General features: G+C 38.5%; 1 protein-coding gene across 1 annotated transcript in view; it reads right to left on the reverse strand.

Moving 5' to 3' along the window:
* MRS2 (magnesium transporter MRS2) overlaps positions 1-22,330 on the reverse strand; it is a 43,303-nt gene extending 20,973 nt beyond the window's left edge. Inside the window, exons 1-7 of the mRNA XM_033094125.1 lie at positions 22,015-22,330; positions 20,149-20,222; positions 16,641-16,677; positions 15,023-15,135; positions 3,755-3,928; positions 1,962-2,092; positions 1,398-1,514 (exon numbers count right to left, since the gene is read on the reverse strand). Of these exons, the coding sequence (XP_032950016.1) occupies positions 1,398-1,514; positions 1,962-2,092; positions 3,755-3,928; positions 15,023-15,135; positions 16,641-16,677; positions 20,149-20,222; positions 22,015-22,177 (809 nt within the window). The 5' untranslated portion in view covers positions 22,178-22,330. The remainder of the gene's footprint in view (positions 1-1,397; positions 1,515-1,961; positions 2,093-3,754; positions 3,929-15,022; positions 15,136-16,640; positions 16,678-20,148; positions 20,223-22,014) is intronic.
* Positions 22,331-22,983: the final 653 nt, after the last annotated feature.

Consider the following 22,983-nt stretch of genomic DNA (forward strand, 5'->3'; position numbering starts at 1 on the left):
ATCAGGGGAATCAGTTCGTAAATTATATGAATGTCTAACCACTATGCTATATACCTGAAACTAATATAGTATTAAATGTCAACTGTATTTGAAAATTTTCAAAAAAAGAGTATTTCCTTTCCAAGGTAAATACATGTCATTTTCATATATGAAGAAAATGTTTACGAATGATGTCAATACATAGTTATTTTGCCCCCTTTACCTATACAACTGCCCTAGGTAAGGGAGGATAAGTGGGAATGAAGTACTTAGTAAGATAATTATATTGTAAAGCCTTTTAGAGACAGACTGGCCTAATAAACTAAGCAAACAAAAATTACAAGTATGCTCAAATTTCTGTTACTATATCTTTCTGCTAGAATAGCCCTTTTTATCTTAATGTTTCCTTATTAGAATACAGATTAATTTCTCAAAATGCTTAAAATTCCGTACAGACTGTGAAAATTACAAGTGTCTATTAATTCTGATATTGGTCTACAAAGAACAAAAATGAAATAGTTTGAGTACCTAAAAAGTAAACAGCTGTGCACAAATAGAGAAAATTTCTAAATATGTAGGAGATAAAGGTTTATAAGACGAGCATTTTTATATTAAACTAAACTTAGAGAATATATGCCAGTGTCTTACTCATCTTCCTTCACCCTGTGCTTTCCCTCCCTTGTGTGAATCTCTTTCTCTCTTTCACTGCACCCACTAGGTAAGTTATTTGGGTACGGTAAGTTATTTGGGCACATGTGTGGGCCATTTTCAGTGTTCAGTCTTTTGTTTTAAATTTTATTGGGTAACAGTGTGTTTTTTCCAGGACCCATCAGCTCCAAGTCAAGTCGTTGTCCTTTAATCTAGTTTGGAGGGCGCAGTTCAGCTCCAAGTCCTGTCGCCATTTTTAATCTAGTTGCAGGGGGCGCAGCCCACCATCCCATGCAGGAATTGAACCAGCAACCTTGTTGTTAAGAGCACGCTCTCTAACCAACTGAGCCATCCGGCCACCCACTGGCAGCTCAGCAAGCGCTCAGCTCAAGTCGTCTTCAATCTAGTTGTGGAGAGCACAGCTCACTGGCCCATGTGGGAATTGAACTGGCAACCTTGTTGTTAAGAGCACGCATTCTAACCAACTGAGCTAACCAGCCGCCTGGGGGTCAGTCTCTTGAAGATAAAGGTGATGGTGTGTTTATCTTTATATTCATCACAGCCTAGCACAGTGCTGTATACACAGTATGCATGCAGTATATGTTTATTACACTGAATTAGCTGCAATACAACACAGGAAATAGTACAACTGAGGATGAAAAATGCCTTTATTTGCTATTCCAGAAAAATGTTATGTTCTCTATAAAAAAATCATCCTAAGACAGAAAACTGATCCTAAGAGAATAATAACAAAACATGACTGTACTTACAAGATGTGTGGGTCACTCCATTTAGTTAGACAGAGTTCCTCTAACAACTCTTCTTCATCCAAGATCTCCAAAATTGACTCTTTGAAAATTTTGATATCTGTTTCAAACTCTGAGAGACTGGAAGAGTATTGTACAGAAATGATCAATAACATAAACTTATAAAAACTTGTCACTGTAAGAATAGTGCCTTCTTAGGGTATCTTATTAAGTAGATACACTCATGGTAAACAATGACTTATAAAAAAGTATTTTGAGCTTTACCATGCAGATTAAGAATCAATTCCCAAACCAAAGCTACATTATAGAGCAGGACACAGCATTTCATGCAAAATAGCTTTTCAGTAAACATTACTCTGTATGCCCCTTTTAGCTCAATTTCCACTGATGCTACTTTCCTACTTTGAAAGCACTGAGGTTAAGTCATTACCATTAGCAAGACTAGCTGGCATTTTAAAAACAGGTAATAATCACACTAATTTTGTATCTGAATTTACGCTAAACATTTCACTTTTGAAACTACTAAAAGAAATTTAAGATATTTGTGTCTAAATCACCAATGTTTACCTTTTGCCATTCTGTAGTAAGATGTGTAGTTTGCTTCTGTCTACAGAAGAGTGTTTGGGATCCACTAAAGCTTCCAACGTGTCAAGGATCAGTGGCTGCAAAATGCTCAGTTTTCCCTGAAGGGTGTTGATCTAGATAACAACATGACCTTTCATAAGAATTAAAACAATCTTTTTAGAATACTCAGGGTCAGGGAATCCTGATTATATACAGAAATCTAGAATAGTTAGGGTGGTTGGTAACATTCCAGAACGTGGTCACTCCTGGAATGCCTATTGCAGATGATTCAGAAACTCCATCTCCTGAGTTAAAAGATAACCATGCATTATGTTGTTTCTAGATTCTCATTTGATTGTTAGGGAATTAAAACTACAAGTCTTCCCCCTACAAATACTTGTTAGGAAAGGAATGGGGGACTGATTAATTAAAATAAAATCTGCCATTTTGTGGTTAAAACACAAACTTTTCATTTGGTAAACAATACCTATGCTCTATATAACAGAATACAGTCCAAAATTCCTATGAACAAACTCTGAAAATTGAAACATAACTGGGACTTTAAAAACAAATCACTGTAAAAAGTCTATGTCTTATTATTCAGGTCAATGTGGGCACGGATGATATTTAGTAGGTGTGCACTGATATAGCTGTACCAGTTAAAATATTGAAATACTGCCATACCAGTTGGTAAACAGCGTAAAAGTAACTGAATTAAGCAGTAAAATTAATGAGATAAATTCCAGCATATACTCTTTATCTGAGCATGAGTCCTGTGAGGGCTCACTCAGCCTGTGTAGCCTGTCACTGATCATCATTTGCATCTTTTCTTTCCCTCTCCTGATTTTTCCCTGCTTAGTAACTGTGCTCCAACTAGTCGCCATCTCACTGGCTGGTACTAGCTGATGCTATTGCCTAAGTAACCCAAGCAGGGAATGCAGCCATCTCCTACTCCCTCGGTAGAGCAAGGCAGACAAAAAAGGGAAGGCTATCAGGTTCACCCAATCCCCATCTGCTTCATGTCCCAAGTCCCCTCTACCTTCCTTCTCTTCCCACTCTGCTAGCATGCTTCTAGCGTCAACTTCTTGCATGCAGCCCATTCCTGAATAGTACTATCTTGACTAATAGAGGGAAGAAAAGATAATGAAAGATTTGTAAGGGGCCAGGAAAGAAGTGACAATCCTTGTTCAGGGCCTGACAGGATCCTGACACCCAATGACTATCAATTTAATGGAGGAGTCATTAGAAGTGCACATGGTTCTTATGTCAAAATAGGTCTCAAAAAGAAACCACGATTTAACTGCTTCAAACAAAGGATTATACAAACAAAGGATGATTTGGAAAGTATTAGAATGATTTGTGCTATATTTACCATGCGTAAGCACCTTTACAATACACATACAATGTAATGTAGAGAACAAAATGAAATATATTTAAAACTTCTTTGACATGTTCATTTATATCATATTTAGATAAATATTTTGAATTATCACCCCTGAATACAGGTATTAAAATTATATAAAGGAGAGTCAACTTGAAATGTGCTTTACCGAATGTCATAACATGATTCTCAAAGAGACTCTATATTCTACACCTAGAGATTTCACATCTATCTGATTGGGTCATAAAGTTTAAGAATTAATTACACTCTCCATACAGGACCCTTAGAGATGTTTTTGTCTGGGGTGAGAGTATGCTTAGGGAAAGTGCCATTGAAACAATACCAACTTGTCTTCCTACTCAATAGCATTTTAAAACCAGAACAAATTCAAGAAGCTAAGTAAAACCAGGCTTACCCAATACTGCAGGAGTGCTTCTATTGCTCTAAACTCAAAAGGTAAAGGGTATGTGACAAGTTGGCCTTCTCCAGCCAACTGTGAAGGGAGTTCCCGGAACAGCCATTGCTCTAGATTTAAATTACGATAATCTAATATCAGAAGACATTCCGGAGTTATCACAGCTTTCAAATACTGTAAAAATAAAACAAAGAAATATATATGTACATACACATATACACATGCACATATATATATTACAAGCTGTAGAGTTGTAAGAAAAATACAACATTCATAAAATAAGATTTAATTCTCTTAATTTTGGATTAAGCCTAAACCAAATCACTGTTCATTTGGTTTTTCAAGAAAAAACAAGATATATTTGGTTTTGAAAAAAAATAAGAAACGATAAAACCAAAACATACATACATATATATATATGTGTGTGTATATATATATATATATATATATATATATATATATGTAAAAAGAAAGGAAGCCTTGTTATCTCTAACTCACTCTCAACAGAACTGGAATTAAAGAAATTATGTATTTATTAAGGCTTCCAGAGTAATCGTGAGAAAAACAGGGAATAAAGGAAACAAGGTCTTCTTAAAAGTCATATATTCAGTACACTTGAAGAAAAGATTTAATAAATCATGATTAGTTTGGATGAAATGGGAAAATTTCCCTTTTAAAATATCATCAAATCATATCAAGCTAATTTGGAATTATGAAGATAAAACTTATTAGCCTTAGAACTCTAATTTAGAGCACTATGGACTTCCGGTCAAGATGGAGGAGTAGATAAACGCTGTGCTCGTCTCCTTCCACAACCACATCAAAATTATAGCTAAATTATAGAACCACCCTTGAGAATAACCCGAAGACCAGGTGAACAGAAGTCCTATAACTAAGGATATAAAGAAGCCACGTCATGACAGATAGAAAGGGCTGAGACACAAAATGGGCAGGTTTCACACCCATAGTGCAGCTATTAAGAATCAGGAGAGATATTTCAGCTGCGGAGGTCACCCTGAAGAGCAAGTGGTCCTACCCCCACAACAGGCTCCCCAGCTCACAGCACCAGTACTGGAAACAGGAGTCCCCACAACAACTGGCTGTGAAAATCAGTGGGGATTGCATCTGAATGAGACAGAGGGCTGCTGGAGTTCCAGGTATGTCACTTGAGGGGCCCATGCATGGACTCACTCCTGCACAGACTCACTCACTCTGGGCTCCAGTGCAGGGGTGGCAGCTTGACAAGCACTAGGGACATATGGGGAGGAGCTTCAGGGTGAGGGCTGGAGGAGCAGGGGTCAGGACAGCTCTCTCTGGAGACAGAAGTACTGCCAGATACCACTGTTCACTTGTTGAGCTCTCCCTTCACCCAGCCAGGTGCCAAATTTGAGTCTCCATCAAAGTGGCTAACACTTTCACCCTGCCCTGGTGATTCCCTGAAACCCTGGCCACCCAACTTGCGCATCCAGACCGAGTAGCTTCCAGCAGCTTTTTCACATAAGCAACCTGCCTTGGTTCACATTGCAGATTTCTTAAAAAAATCACTCAAAGGTCCACAAACCTCAAACAAGTAGTGGCTGGCCTTGGTGTGCACTGTATATCTTGCTAAGTGGCCCCAATGGCAGCACAAGCGGCAACTGGCCTCAACTTGCATTATAACTCCCATCAGGTGGCTGCAAGCCTGGCATAAGCTGGAGCCAGTGTTTGCTTGGATTGTAGCTTTAAACTAAGTGGCCACAAACCCAATACAAGAGGCAGGTGGCCTCAGCTCACATTATAGTGCCCACCCGAAGGGTCCCAAACCCAGCACTAGTGGCAGCTAGCCTCGTTTACAGCACAGCCTCTCCAATGCCTGCAAGCCCAGCACAAGTGGCAATAAACTGCAGATCACTTTGTAGCTCCCACCAGGCAGCCCAAGGCCAGGTATAGGTGGTGAATGACCTTGGCCTGCATCACAGCCCCTCCCAAGAGGCTCCAGAACTAAGAGACCTGGTGACCAGCTTCACCATAACACCAGAGCACCATCTAACCACCTACACAAACGACACATCTGAAAGGCAGACTCAGTTGGCACCAGAGCCCCACTAAAGTGACTTCTGCTCGTGAAGTCCATCCTGGCACAACAGCTTGTCCTCCGTAGTCACGGCAAGTCCTCGCAGCTGGTCAGCCTGAGGGTCACTCCCACCCACTGCTGTGCCAACAGCAATCTAGGCTCAACTACAACAGTAAGACACACACAACCCACAAAGGGGACACCCCAGAACACCTGCTCAGGTGAGCATAGAGACTGTACCACTGGGCCCCATCTTCTACTTAAGGCCGCTCTGTCAAGATGGGAGATGAAGCAAACTTACCTAATATATAGAAACAAACACAGGGAGGCAGCCAAAATAAGGAAACAAAAAAACATGTTCCAAATGAGAGAATGGGACAAAACTCCAGAAAAAGAACTAAACAAAATGGAAACAAGCAATCTTCCAGATAAAGAGTTCAAAACACTGGTTATAAGAATGCTCAATGAACTTAGGGGAGGAATCAAACAAGATGAACCAAAAGAGGCCCACACCAAGACACATCATAATTAAAATGCCAAAGGCTAAAGACAAAGAGAGAATCTTAAAAGCAGCAAGAGAAAAGCAGTTAGTTACAAAGGCGCTCCCATAAGACTGTCAGCTGATTTCTTTTTTTTTTTTTTAAATATTTTATTGGGGAAGGGGAACAGGACTTTATTGGGGAACAGTGTGTACTTCCAGGTCTTTTTCCAAGTCAAGTTGTCCTTTTCAATCTTAGTTGTGGGGGGCACAGCTCAGCTCCAGGTCCAGTTGCCATTGTTAGTTGAAGGGGGCATAGCCCACCATCCCTTGCGGGAGTCGAACTGGCAACCTTGTGGTTGAGAAGACACGCTCCACCAACTGAGCCACCCGGGAGTTCAGCGGCAGCTCAGCTCAAGGTGCCTGTGTTCAATCTTAGTTGCACGGGGAGGAGCCCACCATCCCTTGTGGGACTCGAGGAGACAAACAGGCAACCTTGTGGTTGAGAGCCCACTGGCCCATGTGGGAATCAAACCGGCAGCCTTAGGCGTTAGGAGCTGGGAGCTCCAACCACCTGAGCCACCGGGCCAGCCCTGTCAGCTGATTTCTTAATAGCAACTTTGCAGACCAGAAGTGATTGGCATGACTATTCAAAGTGATAAAAAGCAAAGACCTACACCAAGTTTGCTCTACCGAGCAAAGCTATCATTTAGAATTGAAGGAGAGATAGTTTCTAAGACAAAAAAAAGCTGAATGAGTTCATCAACTCCAAACCACTACTACAAGAAATGTTCAACGGAAGTCTTTAAGTAGAAAAAAATAAAAAATATGAATAAAAAATATAGAAAGAAACATTACTCACCGACAAAGGCAAACACTTGGTAAAAGCAGTGGATCAACCAACTATAAAGCTAGTATAAAGGTTAAAAGGCAAAAGTAGGAAGATCATGTGTAATTACAATTCCTCCCCTAAGTTCATTGAGCATTCTTATAACCAGTGTTTTGAACTCTTTATCTAGAAGATTGCTTGTCTCCATTTTGTTTAGTTCTTTTTCTGGAGTTTTGTCCCATTCTCTCATTTGGAACATGTTTTTTTGTTTCCTTATTTTGGCTGCCTCCCAAATAAAGAGACACACACAAAATAAATAAAGAGACACACACAAACACACACAACAAAAGAAGTGAAAAATAATGACAAAAACATAGACGTTGAAGGGGTGAGTAAAAACAGCAGCGATTTTAGAATGCATTCGAACTTAAGTGACCATCAACTTAAAATACACTGCTATAAACATAGCATGGTATATATGAAGCACATGGTAACCACAAGCCAAAAAATCTACAAGAGATATACAAGAAATACAGAAAAAAGAATCCAAACATGACACTATATAATCAACATACAAGACGAGAGTAAGAGAATAAGGAACAGGAAAGAACTACAAAAAAAAATCAGAAAACAATTAATAAGATGGCAATAACTACATATCAATAATTACTTTAAATGTAAATGGACTAAATGTTCAATCAAAGACACAGGGTGGCTAAACAGAGAAAAGCACAAGACATATGCTGCCTACAGGAGGCCCACTTTAGATCAAAAGACACATACAGACTGAAAGTAAAGGGATGGAAAAAGATTCCATGCAAATAGAAATGAAAAAAAGCTGGGGTAGCAATACTTATATCAAACAAAATAAACTTTAAAACAAGGGCTGTAACAAGAGACAAAGAAGGGCATTTCATAATAATAGAGAGACCAATCCAACGAGAGGATGTAACTCTCGTAAACATCTACACACCCAATGTAGGAGCACCTCAATATGTAAAGCAAATATTGATAGATACAGAAGATTGACAGTAACACAGTCATAGTAGGGGACTTTACTACCCCATTGACATAAATGTATAGATCATCCAGACAGAAAATCAACAAGGGAAACAGTGGCCTTAAATGAACATTAATTAGATCAGGTGGACTTAATCGATATATTTTAAGCATTTCACCCCAAAGCAGCAGAGTATACATTCTTTTCAAATGTACATGAAACATTTTCCAGGACAGGCCACATGTTAGGCCACAAAACAAGTCTCAATAAATTTAAGAGGACTGAAATCATACCAAGCATCTTCTCTTGATCACAGTGGTATGAAACTAGAAATAATTACACGAAGAAAACGGAAACACACACATGTGAAGGCTAAATAACATGCTATTAAAGAATGAATGAGTTAACGATATGGGAAGAAATCAAAAGATACCTTGAGCCAAATGAAAATGAAACAACGACCCAAAAATCTATGGGGCACAGCTAAAGCAGTTCTAAGAGGGAAGTTCCTAGCAATATAGGGCTATCTGAAGAAATAAGAAAAATATCAAATAAACAATCTGACTTTACACCTAAAGAACCAGAAAAAGATCAACAAAGCCGAAAGTCTGTAGAAGGAAATACAAGTAATAAAGATCAGAGGAAATAAACCAAACAGTCTAAAATAACAATGCAAAAGATCAATGAAACCAAGAGTTGGTTCTTTGAAAACATAAACAAAACTGATAAACCTTTAGCCAGACTCATTAAGAAAAAAGAGGGCACAAATTAATAAAATCAGAAATGAAATGACAACAAAATATTAGCAAACTGAATTCAGCAATACATTAAAAAAATCATACACCATGATCAAGTGTGATTTATTCCCGGGATGCAAGCTTGGTTCATATTTGTATATTAATGTGATACAGCACTTAAAATAAAGAAAAATAAAAATCATATGATTATATCAATAGATTCAGAAAAAGCATTTGACAAAATCCAGCATCCATTTATGATAAAAATTCTCAGCAAAGTGGGAATACAGGGAACATACCTCAACATAATAAAGGCCATATATGACAAACCCACAGCTAACATCATACTCAATGGTGAAAAGCTAAAAGCTTTTTCTTTAAGATCAGGAAAAAGACAAGGATGTCCACTCTTACCACTTTTATTCCACATAGTATTGGAAGTCCTAGACAAAGCAATCAGACAAGAAAAAGAAATAAAAGGCATCTGAATTGGAAAGAAAGAAGTAAAACTGTCATTAGTTACAGATGACGTAAAACTGTAACTAGAGAGAACCCTAAAGATTCACCTAAAAGTTATTAAAAGTAATAAATTAATTCAGCAAAGTAGGATGCAGAATTAATATTCAGAAAGCGGTTGCATTTTTAAATACCAATAATTAACTATCAGAAAAAGAAATTAAGAAAACAATCCCATTTACAACTGCATCAAAAAAAAGAAATAAAATACCTAGGAATAAATTTAACCAAGGAGGTAAAAAAATTATAAGAAATTTTTTATTTCTGTACTCAGAAATTTTTTATTTTTTATTTTCTGTACTCAGAAAATTATAAGACACTGAAGAAAGAAATTGAAGAAACAAATAAATGGAAACATGTACCACGCTCATGGATAGGAAGAATTAACATTGTTAAAATGTCCATATTACCCAAAGCAATCTACAGATTCATTGCAATCCCTATCAAATTAACAATGGCATTTTTCACAGAACTAGAACAAGTAATCCTAAAATTCATATGGAATTCCAAAAAACCCCAGACACAGCAATCTTGGGAAAAAAAGAACAAAGTTGTACGTATCACATTACCTGATATTAAACTATACTACAAAGCAATAGTAATCAAAACTATAGTAATTAAAACAGCATGGTACTGGCATAAACACATACACATAGATCAATGGAACAAAACAGAGAGCCCAGAAATAAACCCACTCCTATATGGTCAATCTATGACAAAAGAGGCAAGAATATACAATGGGGTAAAGACAGTTTATTTAACAAATGATGTTGGGAAAAATGAACAGATACATGCAAAAGAATGAAACTGGATCACTTTCTTACCCACATAAAAGGATAAACTCAAAATGGATTGAAGACTTAAGTGTAAGACCCGAAACAATAAAACTACTACAAGAAAACATATGCAGTAAGCGCTTGATGTCATCTTAGTAATATATTTTTGAATATGTCTCCTTGGGCAAGGGAAACAAAAAGAAAAAATATACAAATGGGACTACATCAAACTAAAAAGTTTTTGGACAGCAAATGAAACCATTAACAAAACAAAAAGACCAGCTACTGAATGGGAGAAGTTATTTGCCAATGATACACCTGACAAGGGGTTAATATCTAAAATATATGAGACTCATACAACTTACCACCAAAAAACCCCCAAAAAACAAACAATCCAATTAAAAAGTGGGCAGAGGATCTGAATAGGTATTTCTCCAAATAGGACATACAGAGTGCCAATAGACATATGAAAAGATGCTCAAAATTATCAATCATCAGAGAAATGCACATTAAAACCCCAATGAGATATCACCGCACACCTGTGAGAATGGCTATCATTAATAAATCAACAAACAAGAGTTGGTGAGAATGTGGAGAAAAGTGAACTCTTGTGCACTGTTGCTGGAATTGTAAATTGGTGCAGCCACTATGGCAAACAGTATGAATGTTCCTCAAAAAATTAAAAATAGAACTTTTATATGACCCAGCAATTCCACTTCTGGATCTTCGATAAAATCCAAAACAGTAATTTAAAAAGATATGAGTATATGCGCCCGTACGTCCACTGTACCATTATTTGCAATGCCAAGATATGGAAGCAACCTAAGTTCCCATCGAATGGATAAAGATGTAGTACATACATACTATGGAATTATTACTTACAGCCACTATGGAAAACAGTTCAAATGTTCCTCAAATAATCAAAAATAGGAGGTGGCCAGATGGCTCAGTTGGTTAGAGCGCAAGCTCTTAACAACAGGGTTGCTGGTTCGATTCCCACATGGGTCAGTGAACTGCGCCCTCCACAACTAGACTGAAGACAACGAGCTGCTGCTGAGCTTCCTGAGGGGAGGCCGGATGGCTCAGGTGGTTAGAACGCAACCTCTCAACAAGGTTGCCATTTCAGTTCCTGTATGGTATGGTGGCCTGGGCCCCCTGCAACTAAGATTGAAAACCGTGACTGGACTTGGGGCTGAGCTGCGCCCTCCACAACTAGACTGTAGTACGACTTGGAGCTGATGGGCCCTGGAAAAACACACTGTTCCCCAATAAAAATTTTTTTAAAAAATTGCTTAAAAAAAAAAAAAACATGAAAAAAATACTACTATATGACCCAGCAATTCCACTTCTGGATATTCAATAAAATCCAAAATAGTAATTTGAAAAGATACGAGTATATGCACCCTATGTTCACTGTAGCATTATTTACAAAGCCAAGATACGGAAGCAACCTAAGTGCCCATCAAATGGATAAAGACATAGTACATATATACTATGGAATATTACTTAGCCATAAAAAAAAGACTGAAATCTTGCCATTTGTGACACATAGATGGACCTAGAGGATATTGTGCTAAGTGAAATAAGCCAGACTGAGAAAGACAAATATCATGATTTCACTTAGGGTTCCCAGGCAGGAATTACCGCCCGTTCTCAGGAATTTTTTTCACTTTCCCGTTCCCAAATCCCGAGAAAAGTTGGTCGGGAAATCGGGAAAATCGGCTCCTTGAATCTAGTAATACTCACAATGGGAAATAAATGTACTACTCACAACGTATCTCTTAGACATTTTTCCTGTTTATCGCTAGGGTTCTGAGTGGGAATTCCTACCCTTTCTCGGGAATTTTTTCCACTTTTCTGTTCCTGAATCTCAAGAAAAGTTGGTCAGGAAAATTGGCAAAATCGGCTCCTTGAACCCAGGTGGTTGGTAGTATCAGCTGTCACTTTGTGGAAACGATTAATCGTGGAGAACAGAAAACAGTTTATACCTCAGGATTCAGGAATGGGAAAGTGAAAAAAATTCCTGAGAACGGGCGGAAATTACCGCCTGGAAACCCTAATTTCACTTATATGTGGAATCTAAAGAATAAAATAAACAAACAGGGCCGGCCCGGTGGCTCAGGCAGTTAGAGCTCCATGCTAACTCCAAAGGCTGCCGGTTTGATTCCCACATGGGCCAGTGGGCTCTCAACCACAAGGTTGCCAGTTTGATTGCTCGACTCCCGCAAGGGATGGTGGGCTGCGCCCCCTGCAACTAAGACTGAACACAGCACCTTGAGGTGAGCTGCCTCCCGGATGGCTCAGTTGGTTGGAGCGCGTCCTCTCAACCACAAGGTTGCCAGCTCGACTCCTCAAGTCCCGCAAGGGATGGTGGCAGCGCCCCTGCAACTAAGTTTGAACACGGCACCTTGAGCTGAGCTGAGCTGCCGCTGAGCTCCCGGATGGCTCAGTTGGTTGGAGCGCGTCCTCTCAACCACAAGGTTGCCAGTTTGATTCCTCGACTCCCGCAAGGGATGGTGGGCTGCGCCCCCTGCAACTAAGATTGAACACAGCACCTTGAGGTGAGCTGCCTCCCGGATGGCTCAGTTGGTTGGAGCGCGTCCTCTCAACCACAAGGTTGCCAGCTCAATTCCTCAAGGCCCGCAAGGGACGGTGGGCAGCGCCCCCTGCAACTAAGATTGAACACGGCACCTTGAGTTGAGCTACCACTGAGCTCCTGGATGGCTCAGTTGGTTGGAGCGCGTCCTCTCAACCACAAGGTTGCCAGCTCAATTCCTCAAGGCCCGCAAGGGACGGTGGGCAGCGCCCCCTGCAACTAAGATTGAACACGGCACCTTGAGTTGAGCTACCACTGAGCTCCTGAATGGCTCAGTTGGTTGGAGCGCGTCCTCTCAACCACAACGTTGCTGGTTTGACTCCCGCAAGGGATGGTGGGCTGCGCTCCCTGCAACTAGCAACGGCAGAGCTGAGCTGTGCCCTCCACAACTAAGACTGAAAGGACAACAACTTGACTTGGAAAAAAGTCCTGGAAGTACACACTGTTCCCCAATAAAGTCCTGTACCCCTTCCCCAATAAAATCTTAAAAAAAAAAAAGATCATCATTAAAAATAAATAAATAAATAAACAAACATAACAAACAACATACAGAGAATATTTTGATGGTTGCCATATGGGAGGGGTTTGGGGGTTTGGTTGAAAAAGGTGAAGGGATTAAGAAGTGCAAATTGGTAGTTTCAAAATAGTCATGAGGATGTAAAGTACAGCATAGGGAATATAGTCAGTAATACTGTAATAACTATGCATACTATCAGGTGTTTGCAAGACTTATCAGGGTGATCACTTCGTAAGTTATACACATATAAATGTCTACCCACTATTCTGTACACCTGAAACTAATATAATATTGAATAGCAACTGTAATTGAAAAATAAAACAAGAAGGTATTTAAAGCTCTGAGACTACATAGAAAAAATAAATAAATAAATAAACAATACAGAAACAAACCCATAGATACAGAGAACAATTTGATGGTTGCCAGATGGGAGAAGTAGTTTGGAGGGAAGGATGAAAAAGCTGAAGGGAATTAAGAAGTACAAATTGCCAATTATAAAAACAATCATGATCATGTAAAATACAGCACAGGGAATATACTCAATAATATTGTAATGGCTATATTGTATGGTGTCAGAAGGGTGCTAGATCTAGCAAGGCAATCACTTTGTGGGTTATATTAGTGTCTGATTGCTGTGGTGTACACCTGAAATTCATGTAATATTATATGTCAACTGTAATTGAAATATTAAGAAAATAAAATAAAAAAGAACACTGAAATTAGAAATTTATTTGAAGGAGAAAGATGGCATCGTTTATACTAGAAGAGTAACAGAGAGTGGCCTGTGGCCACTGTATTAGTGACATAAAAATTAGGTGTTTTTTTTTACATTTTTTCAACATTTTATTGTAATTTTTACACAGAAATGTTGATAAATTATACAATGAACAGGTATATACATACTATTTATACAACTAAAATTCTGCTAAAGTTGCTTTATTACACATTTCTCTATCTGTTCATCAAAGAAGTACTGTTTTGAAGGGTGCTAGTGACTGATAATAAAAGTGAAGAATGTTTCCTGGAGAAAAAATCACCTGCAAGAAGACTACTTCCATTTTTTAATTTTATTTTTTATTAATTTTAGATAAATGGGCAAAAACCAGCCATCAAAGACTTTTGAAGAAAGCCAAGTCTCATGTCAATGCAGGGCCAATACCACTGAGACCTGTCTGTGACTCCTCATCTATTTCTGAACCGTAAACCTTAGCCCAACAAAATAACTTATGTTCATATTAATTCTAAATCACTAGGGAAAGTCAAATTATATTTGGTGTACTTTGAGTAGGCAGAGGAAGATACAATGTATTTTAAAAAGCTTACCATAAAAATGAAAATATAAATTAAGATTATAAACTTTAAAGCATATTCCTAGGCTATCTGCAAAACCAGAATATGTACTTGGTAGATAAAGTTATACTATAATCACATATAATTGTATACAACTGAAAATGTCCATTATAAATCAAGCTTCTTTCTCTTATCATTTCAGAAGCTAGAGACTAAATGTAAACAGAGAGATGGAGACCATGTCAGAATTATCCCAGCATAGACTAGAGCAGTGCCAAGCCTGCTGAACATATGTATGTAATCCATACAAAATGAGTTCTACTCCTAACAACATGTTACATTATAAAATATCCTATGTTTTACATAGCTCTTTTCATTATAAAATTACTTTTAACCCAGGTATTGATCATGATAGCTAAGGAATTAACTTTCATAAGACTGCAGTGGAGAAATGCAGATGAAATAAAATCCTTTACCTCCATTCTCATGATAATCCTATTGTTTCTGGTGGTGATGCTCATTAAATGCTGAAACCTCAAGTCTCTGGCTTGAAGACCTAATTCTTGATATAAGTCAGTTTTTTTCCTTTCTATAAAAGAAATATTTTCAATAAAAAGTGGGTTAGAGAACCATATGACTTCACTGATATGTGGTATATAAAACTGAAAACAACAAAAGCACAAGATAAACAAATGAAGGAACAAAAACTCATATAGTTTAGGGGTTACCAGAGGGGAAGGGAGGGCTCTAGAAGAGGGTAAACAGGGACTAATAATATATGGTGATGAAAGAGAACTGACTCTGGGTGGTGAACACATAATGTGAGATATAATGTATTACAGAATTGTACGCCTAAAATCTACGTACTTTACGAACACTTGTCACCCCAATAAATTTAAAAAAAAGTGGGCTAAACCACTCAACAGAAGAGTTTAGATTTTTATATCAGAGCACCTCCTCCACTCCTCCACCCCCCGCCAAGAGAATTTTCTATTACTACCAGAAACAAAAGCTAAAATGAGTCTTTTTAACACCCATTTTTACCTCAAAAACATACTCAGATTAAATCTGGTCAAACTCTAATTATTCTTTTCTCCTCATACCCATACTTCAGAAAATTTCTCTGTACTTGGGACCAATATAAAAACCATAGCTATACATTATTAGAACTTAGAGAGTATAAATTTCTAATTCTAGAGACAGGCCATCTTTTTTTAATATGAATTATACAGAACTACATTCTTTTATTCTCACTACATTATCATCTTTAGTATTTTAAATTTGTGAAAAGTTCAATTTTCTTTCTTCTTGGAATAATACAAAAATGAGAAAATAAAGTCAGTTGTCACACTAGATTCTCCAACCTGAAAACTAAATTTACTACCTAAAGCAAAAAAATGATACTGGTTATAGTATTATCTGTACTTATAGCATCAAACCACATCTGTGACAGAACTCTAAGTAGAACAATCTTTTGAAGGAGATACTGAGCAAAAAACACCCAAAATATTTTATTACGATCTCAGGAACAACAGGAACAGGATCATGAAACTGGAAGTGAATGGGAGATCTGAAACCTGCATCTGAGGATGGACAGTAATACTTTGTTTCATTTTAAAAAGTAACTGTCCATAAATCATCAGCAGAGTTCCATCTGACTACCGTGCCTTCTCTCCTGTCTTTTGTCACCCACTACAATGTCAGAGGTATTATGTGATTCCACCTTAAACATGGTACAGAAGATGAATATGAGGACTAGGGCAGTGAGAATAAAGATAAACAAAAGGGATGAGGGTTTCTCTGTGTTCCAGCTGTACTCCAAAATATCCCTTTACATCCTGTTAAAGCCAATGTAGCTCATGACAGAAAAAAACAAAACAAAACAAAAAAAAACTGGGACAATATGCATGACCCAGGTATTGCCAGTTCCAATGAGGACTGATGGACAAATTCTGAAGGAAGATCTCCTTCATATAAACACCCATATACTCAAAGAATATTCTACTCAAAACACTCCAATTTCTTGATTTCCATCAGAATTCACTCATTCACTGATTTAAAAAGGTGATTTAGAAGAAATTTAAAGATACTTACCAAAAGAAGTAACATTTCCTTCTTTGTCAAATTTTGTCTGAAGAGAGATAATAAAAACAAATTTTTATTTTCTCCCAAAATAGTATGCTATTTATGGTATTATAACATATGGCACTGATATCTCCTAAACACTGAAATGCAGATATAAATCCTAACTGCCCTCCTTTAGGTTAAATTCAGTTATGAGTTAAAGGTTTAAAATATACCTTTTTTCCTTTGCTAGGACAAATCTGACCTGGATTAGCTATCTTGGTTCCTCTGGAAATGTGATAAGAGTATTAGTTGTGTTACTAGGCAATATTGCTTACAGTAAAAATGTCCTCTGACTGGTAGACTGCACTGCACTGGCAGGCCGATGAATGAATTACAGACACCTGGTGGGAAGCCATGGGTGCCTTTCTGAGTGGTGGCTCTTGTAACTGGCCATGTTCCTTGTGGGAGCCCTGGATGTGCCGAGATGGTTACAAGAGATACTGGCACTAGAGGACATGGGAATTCTAAGCCAAGGCGGACCTCACACCCACCGGAGAATACTGTCTCATTGCACCTGAGCTGTAACAGAGGGTGCCAGAGTAACCCCTGGATGGCTGCAAGGACTTCTCTTGAAGAGGGAACACCTGATGCTGTCCTGCTGCATTCTCTATCTTTTATCATTAGTAGATTGGGACCAACTCTGGCTTATCCTGTGAATCTAAGTATCTCCTGGAGGCTGTGAGAACCAATCTTTATTGGTTCGGGCACTGCCGAACCAATAAAGATTTCCAGAAAGGCATCTTCTGATAGTTTGAAGAAAGAACACGAAGCAAAAAATGCATTTATTTCCTAAAGCAAAGGGAACTTTTTTCTGTAACACTGTCCACAGTCAAGTTTGAAGATGTCAAATTATAGTTAATGAACCACTATGTGCTAGGCTGTAGTATTAAATATGTATTTTCAGAAAGGTATATTCTTAGATATAGTTGTAGGTACACTCCACATCCTGGGTTATTACTATGGAAATATATTCATGCTGTGTTAATAACAATACAATAATCCCCTACAATATATAGCTGGGTTCTCATCAGTAAAGATGACTGTGACTATATATAATGAGTACCACAAAACCTAAGTATAAATGGGAAATTTACATCAAAGGAAACGTTATGTTTTATGTAATAAACTAGCTTTCCTCCTTAAATTTATTTCACAAATAACATCTGCTGCAGAAAATCTGAAAATCAAGACAAATAAAATTATTCACCTGAAATGCCAATTTTAGAGAAAACCATGCTAATATTTCACTGAATGTCCTTCCAGACCTTTTCCTATTAAACATACAGGGTCAGACAATTAAGTTTGCGAACTCATCCTAGAAAAAGTGCTACATACCTCACTGCTGAATATCACCATGGTCACCTTTGAAAAATTCCCCTTGGGAAGCTATGCACTGACGCCAGTGCCCAGTCCACCCTTCAAAGCAATTTTGGAACTCTTTCTGGAATGGCCATCAGAGCTGTCGTCATATTGTCCTTAATGTCCTTAATGTCATCAAAATGTCTTCCTTTCAATATTTCGTTTATCTTTGGGTAAAGAAAGAAGTCATTGGGGGCCAAATCAGGTGAGTAGGGAGGGTGTTTGTTTACTGGCTAAAAACTCCCTCATAGACAGAGCAGTGTAAGCTGGTGCATTGTTGTGATGCCAGAGCCATGAATTGTTGGTGAAAAATCCAGGTCGTCTTTTTCATGCAGTACTTCCAAATAGTAAACTTTGTTAACTGTTTGTCCAGTTGGTACAAATTCATTATGAATAATCCCTCTGATGTCAAAAAAAGGTTAGCAACAGTGTTGCAACAAGTTCGCAAACTTAACTGTCACAAGTTCGCAAACTTAACTGTCAGACCTCGTATTCATGTTACAGACTTCTTTGCAGTCTCTCTTCAACTTTAAACTTAATATACACTGAATATTTTTGTATCTCAATATTTATCAGTGTCATTTGTAATGGGACTTTTTTCTGCTTAAAAAAAGATCATACAAACTATGTTTTCTTAAAATGTTTATGTAGCAATGTAACTTAATTACCATAAGTGAGATGAATAGCTCACTTTCTAAACTCACGTTATTTCAAACACTGTCAACTGATTTTCTTAAGTGTTAATGGTAGACAATACTTCACCTGCAAAGAACCTTTTCTCAATATTTATCATCTGACTTTGTATTCTTGTTTAAATAAACTGGACAACTCTTCTAGAACACTGAATAACTGATAATTTTTACAGGTAATTCTGGTGATTATCTTCTTCTGTATCATTTATAAAGAAAAGTTCTTAGTGTAATAAGCCTAAATAACAATGATAATGGCTAATATACATTAAATGCTTATCATGTGCGAGACACTCTTTTAAGGGTTTTATATATGTATATTAAACCCCACAACAGTTCTATAAAGTAGCTATTATTCCCAGTTTACAGATGAGAAAACTAAGGCACAAAGATGTTATAACTTGCCCAAGTCCACCCCATTAATAAGAGGCAGAGCTGAGATCTGAATCTAGGAACTCTGACTCAGAGCAAGCACACTTATTTTAAATTTTTAAAAAAAATTTTTCAATTACAGTTGACCAGTCTCAATGTAGCTTCTTCTGTATATGCTTAGTTACAGGACTTCTGTTCAGCTAAACTGTAGGCAATTCTCAATGATGGTTGTTCCGTAGTTTAGTTGTAGTTTTGATGTGGTGCTGAGAGAAGGCAAGTACAGTGTTTACCTACTCTGTCATCTTGACCGGAACACTTCAGCACATTTATTTTTTTAATTAAACTTTTTTAAAAAAAATTGAAAGCCTACAAAAATGCTGCAAGAATATTACAACCAATTACCATGTAACTTTTAAACAGAGTCACCCTTTCTTAACAAATTTTGCTCCAATGGCCTATTTCTCTCTCTAAATGTATGTGTGATACACACAACTCTTACTTTATTAATTTTTGTACTGAACCATTTCAGGGACATTGTCCCTCTATGGTTAATAACTTTCAAGGACTTAATAGATTCATGGGGAAATCCTGAGTACAGGCATACCTGGTTTTATTGTACTTTGCTTTATTGCTATTCACAGATGCTGTGTTTTTTCACAAATTGAAAGCAAGACCTTCCACCAGCAAAAAGATTGTAACTCACTTTATGGCGATGCCTGTTTTACTGCAGTGATCTGGAACCAAACCTGCAATATCTCTGAGGTCTGCTTATATTCAAGTAGGAAGCTCTGAACTGTGATTGGAATGACCTACTCCTGTACTAAAGAGCTGCACAGTCATTAGCAAAGTTTCAAGAGAGCTGTTAAAACAAACCTAGCTGGCACTCACATCACTAGCTAATAAGCAAAACACAAAGACAACATGACTTTTGAGTATAATGATTCACCATAAAACAAAAAATAAGTAATATCTTGGCCAACCAGTCCAACCCAGTTAACTTAATAAGTATAGGAAGTACTTTCTGTTAAGTTATCAAACATAGTATACACACTCACCACAGTAAATACTGGAGCCACACTGGCTAAAGTGGCTTGAGAGACATCAGAAGTTCTAAACCGGTGCATTTCACCTGAAGAATGAATTAGAGAATTCCCTGTGATCATATGATTGGTTTTGCACATACAGCTAAGATACAACTCTCAAATTATGTGGTCTTCAGACTATTTTACTATTTTTTCAACCCTTTTCCTAGAGAAAAAGAAGAAACACTCATTTTAATATTTCTAGGTGGTTACATTAGGTTTAGCAGGGAATGATTTTTAAAAGCAATTGCTTAGGTGAGGCATTAGAATGATTTATGGATTCAATCATCCTTTTTCCTTTGTAATCATTATTGATATCTCAGAGTTGGATGAACAAATGTATAACACAGTGTTCTGAGATTAAAAGAAAATGTCCATTCCTTTTTGCATGATTTAAAAAGGCTCTTCATGTAAATTGGTAGATATATTTTAGAAGATATACATCCCAAGTACCACCTGACCTTTCAGCATGCCAATATCAGGATTATTTGCTTGACTTAGAGACTTTACTTCTTTGTATTAACTTATTTTCCACCGATACACTATACACTTCATAATTAATACTTATAAAATATCCACCTGAACTGGAATGCGGACCCCACTGAATTGGAATGAAGACAAATCTTTACTTGAAAATAAATGAAAAACATGGTTAGACTGAGTTGAAAGTGAGCTCTGAAGTATAACCAAGTAAATTTAATATCTGACAAAAAACAGTTCAAAATACTAAACATAAGAGGAATGAGTAGAAGGTGTAAAAATATTACCCGTTATTTTATGCTTCCAAAGTAGTCCTGCTGACTCACCACATAATGTGCAGATATATTCTCTAGCCTTATTCCTTCTCATTACTTACATTTAATGACTTGTGTAATTTGTTAGCACCTGAAGTTTGTTTTCCTTTTATAAAATACAAACTATATTATAAAGGTCAGCTGAACAGTGGTAAACGTCAGACCTATAAATCAGCATTTGCTAATCAGTTACAAGTTAGATAAAGCATTACCAGGACAGAGATTTTGAATTTAAATATTTGTCCTAAAACATTACACGGGCTGAACCTGGATTGGCAAGCATCATCAAAGGAGGGACTATGGAATGAACCCAATTCAGACTCTCCACTGAATATGGGGCAAGAGATGGAAATGGGGGGTTACTTTGCCAGGCTTTTGAGAGCACAACTACGTATCTGAGGGCAGTACGACACTGAGAAGCCTATACATTTTAACGCCTTTTGTTTCTCAGCAACAGTAGCATCCACATTCTCACATGTGTGAAAATGTTATAAGGTCTTGCTTTATCATTTGATGAAAAAACAATTTAGATTCTTCCTTCCCGCCTCAATCCGAAGATGTGTTTAAGTACACATCTTTCTCAGAGCAACAAGTCTCACTTCGAAAGGACTGCGTTTCTTTCGACCCCCTACCTGAGCAAGTGTGTCCACAAGGAAGAGATAAAAGACAAGGAATAAAAACTAATTAGTATTTCAGGTTGATGAACCCAATTCTGACTTCAGAACTAAGTACGACTAAGGGTGAAACAGGTTTTAAAAAAACAAACCTCACCAGAGCACTTAGGCAGGGAGATATGAACAAAGGGCGGCGAGGAGAGCAGGGCATGGGCCCAGCCGAGTTCGGGACGGGGGCCAGAGCTCGCCCGCGCACCTGGGCTGACAGAACCCCAGGTGAAGACCCGGAGGCTGAAGCTGAGGGTGCAGGGCGGGGCGGCCTGTTACGCGGGTTGGGGCCCCGAGGTCATCGTGGGTCGGCGTCCCAGCGCCGCGGGACAGAGGGGGAGCGGGGAGGGTTGCAGCTTGGGGGGGGAGGGGGCGGGCAGTACCTTCCAGGCGGGGCCGGCGGGGTCTGCACAGAAGCGCAGCCCTGCTCCCTCCAAGTAGTCCAGCGGCGCGCCACGTCAGGCCCCAGGCTAGAGCACAGAGGCTGCGCCGGGGCAGCCCCACCGCGCACGGCAGGAACCGGGGCAGGCTCCGCAGGCATTCCATGACGCTGGAACGAAGCGGAGGCAGCAGCGACACCCCAGACCGTCATGCCGGACTCCGGCGGATCAGCCCGCACTGCGTGACCCCACGCGAACGCCAAGGTGCGACCGTGCCGCGAGTGCGTGCGCCGTAAGCGCAGCGCCTGCGCCTTACTTCCTGAGCGCGCTTGGGAGGGACCTTTGGAAGCGCTCCTTTTGTCGCGTAGCTGTGACGTTGGAGGGACCGGTGGAGGGGTGGGGCGCATTTACCCGAGAGAGCTGGCGAATCTAGATTCGACTTTAGGGCCCTTGAAGTGGTCTGGCTAGCACATAAAGTGTCGGTTATTTCTATTAATTAGTAATAGTTTGTTGACTGTATGGCAAGCCACGTGCATATTCTGGCCTGCGTGCCAAGATGGAAGGGGATCTACTGAAGGGAAAAGAAAGTTAGAACCGTAGAGCTTTATTATAAACATACAGTTCTTCCTGTATGGTTCTCGCATTTACGTAGAGCGGAGAACTTACATAAGCCCGAGCTTCTCCCATAAACCCAACTGTTTGCTTAAAGTTCCAGTTTATCTTTATCAGGTTAAATGTAAAAAAAAAATACCCAACGTATGTGTAATGCTTTGCAGTTTCTGGAGCATTTTCATTCATGTGATAAAGTGTGCAGTTTGGAAGTGAGGAAGTGATGCCCATTGCCAATTCAATTTAAGTGTAATGTAGCAAAAATAACGCACTGTCCTGTGGAATGCTGTATTAAACTTTTGCTAGTGAAGGTTAAGGTACATAAACATACAGGACTTATATTCCATATTTAATCAACTGTAA

Source organism: Rhinolophus ferrumequinum, chromosome 22 (assembly GCF_004115265.2).
Source record: "Rhinolophus ferrumequinum isolate MPI-CBG mRhiFer1 chromosome 22, mRhiFer1_v1.p, whole genome shotgun sequence".
In the NCBI taxonomy this organism is placed as follows: domain Eukaryota; kingdom Metazoa; phylum Chordata; class Mammalia; order Chiroptera; family Rhinolophidae; genus Rhinolophus; species Rhinolophus ferrumequinum.